The following is an 11,870-nucleotide window of genomic DNA, read 5'->3' as shown; positions in this document are numbered from 1 at the left end:
AACATACTTTTGTAAGGCAGCTTAGATAGAGAAGGGAACACCGAGTAAAGGATGTTGGGAGGACCCGCTGGGGTTGAAAGATGCATGCCGAATGTAGACTATAGACTGAACACGATGGCCACGCAATACCTCTATTGCAAACCACAACACCCAAAAGGAGAGAGAACAAAAGGGAATGCCCTGCCGCAGAGGCGGGGTAGGGTTATGGGGGATGGGGTGGGGGTGGTAGGAGGGATACTGGGAACATTGGTGGAGGAGAATGGGCACTGGTGGAGGGATGGATAAATGATCACTGTATGACTGAAATGCAAACACAAAAGTTCATAACTTTGTAACTACCTCACGGTGATTCACTAATAAAACATTTTTTTAATAATTAAAAATTTGAAAAAATATTAGCCAGGACAATCTCTCTTAAAAAAATTTGAAAAAATAAATTAAATAAATTTAAAAAACATACTTTTGTAGATTACATTAGTTAGGATAAAATATATGGAAATGTGGGGAGCTGTAATGTTTGAGCACAGTTGCTTTATTATTTTAAGTTTTATTGATGGTAAGCTAGTCAAACTTACAAATTAACTTAGAAATGTGATATTACCTTTTAGATAAATTCAGATCAGTTTATGCCATAAATACCCAACAATTTAAGAAAGAATATTGGTTATATCTTTAAAAAACTAATAAACCTCTATCTCAAAAACAAACTAACGGGACTAGAGCAATAGTACAGTGGTTAGAGCATTTGTCTTGCATGCGCCCACTCCCAGTTTGATCTCCAGCATCCTGTACAGTCCCCAAGCACTGCCAGGAGTAACTCCTGAATACAGAGCCAGGAGTAACTGCTTCTCATGGCCAGATGTGCCCTCCCCACAAAAAATTAAAAAAATAAAATAAATGATAACCCACAATTATTTCACAGACAATGGTGGTGGGATTGGTGTTTGAATATTGAATGTAATCAAACATTGTGAACTAACATAAAATTTTAAAAATTTTTAAAAAATAATGTGTTCATACCTAATTCAATCATCTTAATCAATGGCCAAATAAATAGAATAAATAGCAATGCTCCTACATTATTAAAAAAAAAGAATTTGTTGCAGTTTAGATTACGCTCGGTAAATTCTGTAGAAAATAAAAATTCAAATTATAACTAAAATTATAATGTTTAAATTAAAATAAACTTAGCATTACCACATATTTATCTTCAGTTCTAAAATTTCTTTAGAATTTGTCGAAGTTTAGATCAGATAATGACTTCCATCAGATTTTATTTATTCAGAAATGACTTGAGTAGAACTCTTTTAGATAGTTTTTTTTTCCCTTACAGCATATTAAATATCAATCCACTACTACTAGTCTTCACAATTTCTTTTGGGGGTAAAGTGGGGTTACACCCAGAGTGCTCAGGCGTTACTCCTGGTTCTACACTCAGGAATCCCTCCTGGCAGTGTTCAGGGAGCCATATGGGATGCCAGAGATGGAATCCAGGTTGGCCCCATGCAAGGTTAGTGCCCTACCCACTGTACTATATCTCTGGCCCTTAGTCTCCACAATTTCTTTAGAGAAAACTTTTTATTCTCTTATGAAAATCCTTTCTACATGATGAGTTGTACTCCCTTAGAATTTTCAAGATTCTCTTTGTGTTTTGTTGTTGTTGTTAGTGTGATTTTAATGTGTACCATTGTGTGCCTCTTTGGATTTATCATACTTAGAATTTGTTAAGTTCTATGGACTTGTAAATTCATCGGTAAATTTACATGTTTGTAGATTATAGAAATTGTATTATAGAAGGGACGTAAAGGATGCTTCTTCAAATAACATTTTCTTCTTGCCCCTTCTTCTTCGTTGAGACACTGATATGAATATGTTGCTGTTTGATGATGTGCTATAAATCCAAATCATCATCATCATCATCATCATCATCATCATCATCATCATCATCATCATCATCATCCCGTTGATCATCAAACTTCTCGAGCGGTCTCAGTAACATCTCCATTCGTCCAAGCCCTGAGATTTTAGAAGCCTCTCTCTACTCATCCTTCTTATGACGCCGTACTGGAGGCTCTTTCAGGGTCAGAGGAATGAGACCCAACTTGTTACTGGTTTTGGCATATTAATACACCATGGGGACCTTGCCAGGCTCTCCCATGTGGGCAGGAAACTCCTAGTAGTTTGCCAGGTTCTCCCAGAGGGAGAAGTAGGCTACAAATTACTACTTGAAATAAAAGATATTTACTTATTTATAAATCCAAATAATTGTTTTAAATTATAGAATTTAAAAATTAAAATATATGTTATCATTTAATTTCAGTAGAAATCACTCTATTAGAATTTAAGTATAAAAAGGACATTAAAAAGGAACTTTTTTCTATATACATGAATAGTACTTGATCTGAGATAAAGGAACACTAAAAACATTAGAAAGTCACAGATGAGTATATAATTAAAATTGTAATATATTATGAAAAAGTATAACCCTTTTGTCAAATAACATATAGAAAGGGAAGTTTGCATTAGAGGGAAGAATATTTCCAAAATGGTAAAGAAGGATCTCTGAAAAAATGTTTTGCATACAAATAATGAAAACGCAGTCAGATTTTGTCAAAGTTAAAATGATCAAAACTCTGGACTGGAGAGATAAAGTGCTTGCCTTGTACTCAGCTAACCCGGGTTTGATCCCTGGTATTCCATATGGTCCCCTAAGCACCACCAGGAGTAATTTCTGATTGCAGAGTCAGTAGTAACCCCTGAGAATCACTGGGTGTGACCCAAAAAGAAAAGGCAAAAAAAAAGGCATCTAAAATTTTAAACTACTTAAATCTGTCTGATCATTTAGTGACCTCTAAGATAAATGTGTAGACACTTCAGTGATCACACACAATGAAGAACACAGAATTAATATAATCTGAAAAAATCAGAAAGCTTAAATAAATAGAACACCACCAATAAATCCTACATATGGAATCTGAGAGTTGACTTTCAGAGTATTCTATGTTTTGTAATTTTAAATGCCCAGGTTTAAAAAAAAAGATGTCACATACGAAAGGTTAGAAGTAACATTAATACGCATTTTAGAAAATGTAAATAGAACCTCTCCTTAAGAAGACCCAGATATTTGACTCAATGGAAAATTTGATAAATAAGATATTACAAACATGATCAAATAAGTAAAGGAAGGCACACAAAAATCAAGTGTTATCAAATAGGAAACATTAACAAATATTAATATGAATGATTTTTAATCTAGTGGAAACTCTTCAACTAAAATAAAATTAATTGAATGTAAAATTCACCGAGCTGATTCTGTAGCAAATTAAAAATCTTAGAATTTTTTTAAATAAATGAATTTTAACACAGGTCAATTGAGAATGTCTCATTTGAAGAAAATAATTCTGAAAAAAAAAAGAAAGAAATCTCAGCGATACATAACCAAGAGTACCAACATATATATAATGGAAATCCCAAAGGAGAAAGGAGGGTATAAAGAATATTCGTTGAAATGATGACAAAAACTTTACTATTACAGGAGAAAAACAAAATATCATTTTACAAATTTAACAGAAAATTTAAAAATAGAAGTAAATTTAAACATTTAAATATTGATAAGTATAGGATATTCATTTTATTATAATTTAATAATAATTATATTTGTTATAATGACAATACAACTATCCATTTGTTATCCTTTTCTAAATAATATTGTGATATCTTCTCAATAAAATGGTGATCTAAACATTTTATTTTACATGATAATTCATGAAGAAGGCATGGAGCTGGAAAATAAACTTTTACTAAAGCAAAATATCATCATCATTATCATCATCATCATCCCATTATCATCAATTTTCTTGAGCGGTCTCCATTCCTCCTAGCCCTGAGATTTTAGAAGACTCTCTTTACTCATCCTTCCCAACGGTGCCACATTGGAGGCTCTTTCAGGATCAGGGAATGAGACCCATCATTGTTACTGGTTTTGGCATATGAATATGCCACGGGGAGTTTGCCAGCTCTCCCAGTGGGCAGGAAACTCTTGGTAGCTTGCCAGTTTCTCCAAAGGGGAGAATTAGGCTGTAAGATGTTGTGTGGCCTCGAGCTTGGTTTTATAGTCTCTGGATGTTGGCCATTGGTGGAATTACATGGCACTGAGGGCAGTTTCTGGGTGTGACCACCTAGCTACAGGAAAATGGGGGATCTGAGTAGAAGAGTCCCAGTTCAGATCTGAGCAGGCTTGGAGATCTCTGCCCCGGGTCCCACACACCTGCAGTTCCTTCATGCGTGAGGTTCGCAAAATATATTTATTTAAAATAAGAATAGGACAAAGGGGCATAAGACTTTGGGTATGATATGGTGTAAAAGATGTTAAGTCTATTGAAATTTGTTTTATTTACACTATTATTATTATAATAAAAGTACAAGGTGTAGCATATTTACACTGTGGTGGTAGTGAATATACAGTAACTAAATAACAAAAGCATAAATATTAACACTATGGTAACCACGTTGCCTTATAAAATAAAAAAAGAAACACTAAATCTACACCAAAGTATAAATAAATCTATACAAAATGGAACCATTTTCATAAATTTTTGTCAAGAAAAAACTATTTTATCTTCATATGTCACTGTCACTGTCACTATCATCTCGTTGCTCATCGATTTGTTCGAGTGGGCACCAATAACGTCTCTCATTGTGAGACTTATTGTTACTGTTTTTGGCATATCCAATACGCACGGGTAGCTTGCCAGGATCTGCATGGAGGTGCAATACTCTTGGTAGCTTGCCGGGCTCTTCGAGAGGGGTGGAGGAATCAAACACAGGTCGGCCGCGTGAAAGGCGAACACCCTACTGCTGTGCTGTCACTAAATCTTCATGTGTAAAAGAATTAATTAAAATTTCATTTTAAGAAACCAAGTGTATAATATTTGTAGAACTGTTACATAAATACTATTATTATTAAGTAAATGATGTTGATATTGAGATTATAATCTCAAAGAGCAAAATAAGTGTTCTGTTGGATACTAATCCTAAATTTTTAGTCTTCATTATTGAATTGCCCCTTTTCCTCCTCCCAGAGAAACTTACGATGCTCTTGAGAGCCCCCTTAATTCCCATAGTTTATCTTTAACCTTCCTTTGTGCTTTACCTCTCATTGTTATGATCCTCAAATCAGTCTTGGTTACTTAGAAGACTAAATTTTTTGTGATTCTGGACTATGTATTTGAAGTGAATTATTCACTTTTCTATTTCCCCTATTGCCTTTTCATATTTTAGCATTGAGCAATATTCTTTGCTTAAATACAGAGAGACCATTAATGCTGTGCTCCAAATGTTTGGGAGTTGATGGACTCAAATATATCTACTCTTGGGCATCCATCATAATTACTTGACTCAGGCTTCAGTTGCCGTAATTCCTGACATCCCATAAAGGGAGGTGGGAACTGTGGGATAGAGATTATCCCGGGGCAAGCAGCAAAGCTACCCTGGCATTAAAATGGGACAATCTAGAAAGCATAAAGGCATGGCCTTGATGTAAGCTGTTATGACTTAAGAGACAGGACCCCCATGGGGAAGGACAGCTGGACCAATATGAGGACGTAATCTGGGATTTACAGTAAAAGCCTCATTTGCCCTCAAGCCCAGAGAACTAAATTTTGGAATCTACATCTCTTACTGTGTTTATTCAAATAACTGCAAGTATTAATAAGAAGTAAACTAAATTGTTTAATGTGTACAACTAAGGAGAAAGAGAAAACCAATATAAATGTTCATGAGAGAGTCTTTTTGAGTTAATCCCCCTAAGAGAACTGCCTCCACCAAAATGCTTTACCTCTGTAAATGATCAATCACACATACTTGCCCTCCTCTACTTTGAACCCCCTCAGATGTTCTATCACTGTATCACTATATCACTGTCATCCCATCGTTCACCAATTTGCTCAAGTGGGTGCCAGTAACATCTTCATTTGTCCCTGTCTCATGCTTGTGTAGCCTGAGGGCATCTGCTCACTCCAGGAATACGAAGAGGACATCGTTGTTACTGTTTTTGGTGTGTCAAATACGTCATGGGTAGCTTGTCAGGCTCTGTTCTATAGATGTTCCATAAGTATGCTAATAGCTCTACATTAAATGGACATTTTTACCATCTATCTGAGGTCCCCATTTCTTTGTTCTTCTGCTGGAGAGGCAGATCTCAGCCACCAAACACAATGCACACACCCACATTTTGAACTCACAGTGCTCTAAAATTATTATAATAATACGTTGATTTGTTGTCTGTCTCAAACGATTGTGTCCAGCTGTAGGAGTGCAGATCTCAAGAGTTTTTCATGAGTTATGAATATATGAAACACATATATATGTGCGCGAAATGTCAATACGAGTGTGAAGGTTTAATAATCACTCCATATTCATGAGTAGTTCCTTGTAGCCTAATGATATTATTATCATTAGACTCAAGTCTTTAAGACCTAAATTTTGTTTTGTAGACAATAAAGGAAAATTACTAAATAAGTATAAAATATTTAGAAATGGGCAGAGAAATATTTTCCTTAGATCCAAACTGGACGATGCTACTTATCACTGAAAATCTGAATCCTATAGAAATTGTTGCTTTTTCCAAAGCCTTATAAAGGCATTCTTGACCTCTTTGTTCCTCAGGCTGTAGATCAGTGGGTTAAGCATGGGGATGAATATAGCATAGAACACCGATGCCATTTTGTCTGTGGCCATGGAATGGCTGGAGCTGGGCTGTAAGTACATGAAGATTGATGTCCCGTAAAAGATAGAGACAGCAGTGAAATGGGAAGCACATGTGGAAAAGGCCTTCTGACGTCCTTCCCGTGAGCTCATCCCAAGAATGGTGAGGAATAAGAACAGGTAGGAGATCAAGATTACCAGCACGGAGAAAAGGATACAGATACCCACTCCCAAAACCATAACCATCTCGACGATGCTTTTGTCTGAGCAGGAGAGAGTCAAAAGAGGAGGAGCATCACAGAAAAAGTGGTCAACCACATTGGACCTACAGAAAGAGAGGCTGAAAATGTTCGCAGTGTGGATGGAAGCATTCAGGAAGCCAGTCAGGTAGGAGCAGAGGACCAGGCATGCACAGACGCCTGTCGTCATGGTGGTGGTATAGTGCAATGGTTTGCACACTGCTGCATGGCGGTCATAGGCCATGACAGCCAAGAGGAAGTTTTCTACAGTTATGAAGCCTGCAAAGAAGAAAAACTGGGTGGCACAACCATTATAAGAGATGATTTTGTCTCCTGTGAGGAATTGTGCCATCACCTTGGGAGTGATAGCAGAGGAATAACCAAAGTCCACCAGGGAGAGGTTACTGAGGAAGAAGTACATGGGGGTGTGGAGGCGAGAGTCCAGCAGAATCAACTCGATCATCCCCAGGTTCCCAACCAGAGTGACAGTGTAGATGAGAAAGAAGATTAGGAAGAGTGGGATTTGCAGAGTGGGCTGACTGGTCAACCCCACAAGAATGAATTCAGTCACTTCTGTGTCATTCCCCATGGGATCAACTGAAAAATATATGACCGGGCCTGTAGCGTTGTGAAAATAAAATCAGAAAGAAAAAGAGAGAAAAGACAACACATCAGGCAGCTTACCGATTCTGTGACTTACTTACCTTAGTTTTGCAGTAACACATTTCTCGAAGTCATTAGTTCTACAGCATGATCAAGACAACAAAATACAATTTTAAACTGTGGGTAGGTCATAATGGCCTGTGGTCCCCTAACCCTAACCACAAGATTGGGATAGTCCCTTGGAGGGAAAATACAGTTTTAAAATATGATCAACAGGACTGGAGCTATAGCACAGGTATCATTGCATCACTGTATCACTGTCATCACATTGATCATGGGTTTGCTTGAGCGGGCGCCAGTAACATCTCTATTCATCCTAGCTCTGAGATTTTTAGCAGCCTCTTTTTACTCGTTCTTCCCAGCAGTGCCACATTGGAGGCTTTTTCAGGGTGAGGGGAATGAGACCCATCATTGTTACTGTATTGCCAAGCTCTGCCGTACGATAGCACAGGTAGGATAGGGTATTTGCCTTGCACACGACTGGCCCAGGTTGGATTCCCAGCATCCCATATGGTCCTCTGGCACTTCCAGGAGTAATTCCTGAGTGCATAAGCTAGGAATAACCCCTGTGCATTGTCAGGTGTGACCCAAAAAGCAAGATATATATATATGTCTTTCCAGGGCATATTGATCATATATATATACATATATGTATACATATGATCAATATATATGATCAATATGCCCTGGAAAGAATAGAATAGATTACAGGACAAGCAAGAATGCATTCAAGAAAGAACAGAATATAACAGTTTAGGGTCTTTTAGATGTAGAGGATAACATAGGCAAAAATAGAATAGGGAATTTTCAGGGTGCCTGCTGATTGGCTGTGTGAAATACCCCAGCTTCTGCTCTGATGTAACTATTCAACTTGAATATGTTTATTGACTGTTCTTATTGCTGTCAGCTTAAACAATTGCTGACATATTGGGAGCCAGTGTGGAGAAGTGAGATTGTATTGAATCAATGGTCAGCCTGTAAACTCCCTTATGACTGCTCAGGTAACTCGAAAGTTTGTACCGTCTGAGTGTCTTTGTCTCCTCACATGTTTATTTCTCTCATTCTCTGTGACTAATCCTGCTGGTTAGAGATTGAAGCTATCGATCCAGTTGGCTTTGGACAATGATCTAGATGAAAAGTAATGTAAATCATGAACCCCATGTCCTAACATTACACACAATGGAATAAACTAGAATAGCTTAGTAAATTTAACTTAAAATTGATTTAATTTTACTTTACCTGATAAGTAGTACTTTCTCTATTGTCAAAAAAGTGTTCTATGACAGAGGAAGGCAGGTAAATGAAACACGTCAGAAATTGAACAGTATAAAGTAAACAGGATGTGTGATTTACCATAAGTGGAAAACCATAGGAAAATTTGTACAGGGAATAAAAATACTTAAATAACTTAATTATGTATATTACTTGGATACAAGTTTGCAAATATTTCAAGAGTAGTGATTTGTGGATTTCTCAATTTACTAAATATTTCTATTAAAGAAAGAGGTCAAGGATAAATATGTTCCAATAAACATTTTTAAGTTTATACATATAATCTCTGGTTGCAGGAAACACATCAAAGAAGTATTCAAAATATTCTAGCACAAGCTCTGAATAAATCAAAACAGAATTTACTCACTTGGTGCATTTTCTTGATTACCTCTATTCATAAAACTATTATCTCTATTCAAAAAATTCTATGCAGATAATGGATTGAACTCACAAATTGATAGCCTTACCTGAACAATATGACATGCAAATCCAGCACTTTCATATACAAATGGATTTCAATAAGATTCAATCTATGAAAGATACTCCTCTACAGTAGCCAAAATTCTTCTTCTAGAGGAGAAAAAAAAAAACTGAAGCGAAAAGTGGAGTTTACCTTTGAGTAAATTAATGAGTTCTAGTTCTAACTCTGCACAGATAAGTCATGAAGTCTCTTTGATACTCAATATCCCCATATATACCATGGAAATAAGGGAAAGATAATCCAAACATATTCCTCCCTAAAAAACTGCTCCTCTTATAAGAAAATTTAAAAATTCCTAACCATTTTTAAATCATTGTAATAACCACAACCATACTATCACATGGGGCATTAATATGCTTTTAATAAGATCACAGTATCTGAGAAAACTATTCTTACTACTAGATAATTGTTAATAAATTTGATGAGTAAATTATATCAAAATAATTCTGAGTTTTTGGCCTCCCTTGCAGCCAAGTGGAGTCATGTGTGGACTGGAACAGGTAATAAGTGGGAGCTATAAGTAAGGGAGTTAAGAAACACTCAGGGGAAAAAGCCCTATGAGGGCTGCAAAACTTGTTATCTTACCTAACTAGGGAACATGTATTTAAAGTGCCTGTGGGGATTCAGCTCAGATTCTTGACAAAATTGTAGGTCTAGCTATGCTATTTGCAGAAACACTTCAGTAATGCAAAGCTTGAACAGCATGACCTCCAGAAATTTGACATAGATATCGGGGATATAGAAATATAGGCTTTGTCATTAAATAAGACAAGTAGACATAACAATAAATTATTTTCTTAACTCACCTTAAAAGTTATCATTAACTCATCAAACTAATTGTTTTCCTCAAATGGGTTCAACAATAATAATGAGCAAATAAAGGCTCATTAAAAACATGTTACTTGAATTCATGGTGCTTATTCATAGTGCATATCTCATGAAGAAGATAAACGTCAACCAAAAATCCCCACTGTAATTAGCCTTTAAATCTGTGTAAAATATAAAGCAAGATACATTTTATTGCTATAAAATAAGCATGTAATTATACATAGAAAAATGAAAGAAAGCAGTAGAAATCTGCTTCACATTGACTTTTCAGAATATTTTTCTCAGGAAAGCTAAGCAAACCTAAAATAGACAAGAACTAGTGTGTATAGCTCATTCCAGGGAAATTTTTAAAATACATACCAGATAGGACTTTATAACTGATGGATATAATCGCAAAGATACTTGACAAAAAATTAGCAAACCAAATCCAAAAATATAACAGAACGATCATATACCATAACCAAGTAGTACATATCCCAGGACTTAAGGATGGTTTCATGTACCCGGGTCAACTTCAAGAAATAAAAGAGGACACGAGGAAATGGAAACACATGCCCTGCTCATGGATTGGGAGAATCAACACTGTCAAAATGGCAATACTCCCCAAAGCATTACACAGATTCAGTGCGAAACTTATAAGGGTACCCATGACATTCTTCAAAGAAATTGATCAAACACTCCTAAAATTTATGAATAGAAATGAATATGAATTATGAATAAAAATGAATAGCTAAAGTAATTCTTGGTGGGAAAAAAATGGAGGCATCACCTTCCCCAACCTCAAACTCTACTACAAAGCGATAATAATTCAAACTGCATGGTACTGGAACAAAGACAGATCCGCACACCAATGGAATAGGGTTGAGTATCCTTATACACACCCTAAAATATATGATCATCTAATCTTTGAAGAGGGAGCAAGAAATATAAAGTGTAGCAAGTGAAACCTCTTTAACAAATGGTGCTGGCAAAATTGGACAGCTACATGCAAAAAAAATTGATTCAGACCTCTCACTTGCAGCATGCATGAAAGTCAGATCAAAATTAATTAAAGACCTCAACATCAGACCAGAATCCATAAAGTACACTGAAGGAAAGCTCGGCAAAATCCTTCACGACATTGAAGCTAAAGGTATCGTCAAAGACGAAACAACACTGGCCAAGCAAGTGAAAACAGAGATAAATAAATGAACTATCTTAAACTAAGAATCTTCTGCACCTCAAAAGAAACAGTTACCACAATTCAAAGGCATTATACAGAATGGGAAAGAATATTCATCCAATACCCTTCTGATAAAGGGTTAATCTCAAAGATATACAAGGCACTTGTTGAACTCCACAAGAAGAAAGCATTCAGTCCCATCAGAAAATGGGACGATGAAAAAAATAGAAACCTTCTCAAAAGAGAAATTCGAAAGGCTAAAAGGCACATGAAAAAAAAAATGATCTTCATCACTAATCATCAGGGATATGCAGATCAAAACAACAATGAGATATTACCTCACATCACACAGACTGGCACACATCCAAAAGAAAAAAAGCAACCAATATTGGAGTGTATGTGGGGATAAGGGGACTCTCTTTCACCGCTGGTGGGAATGCCAACTGGTTCGGCTTTTTTGGAAAACAACTTGGACATTTCTCAAAAAAATAAAAATTGAGCTCCCATTTCACCCAGCAAT

General features: G+C 36.1%; 1 protein-coding gene across 1 annotated transcript; it reads right to left on the bottom strand.

Annotated features, from left to right (window-relative positions):
* Nucleotides 1-6,603: 6,603 nt before the first annotated feature.
* On the bottom strand, nt 6,604-7,536 carry LOC101556757 (olfactory receptor 5B12-like). The gene has a single exon (XM_004620414.2). The coding sequence runs from the start codon at nt 7,531-7,533 to the stop codon at nt 6,604-6,606; it is 930 nt and encodes a 309-aa protein (XP_004620471.2). The 5' UTR covers nt 7,534-7,536.
* Nucleotides 7,537-11,870: the final 4,334 nt, after the last annotated feature.

The sequence above is a fragment of the Sorex araneus genome, chromosome 6 (assembly GCF_027595985.1).
Source record: "Sorex araneus isolate mSorAra2 chromosome 6, mSorAra2.pri, whole genome shotgun sequence".
Lineage (NCBI taxonomy): Eukaryota > Metazoa > Chordata > Mammalia > Eulipotyphla > Soricidae > Sorex > Sorex araneus.
The sequence above is the reverse complement of the archived record's forward strand: the minus strand, read 5'-3'. Positions and strand labels throughout refer to the sequence as shown.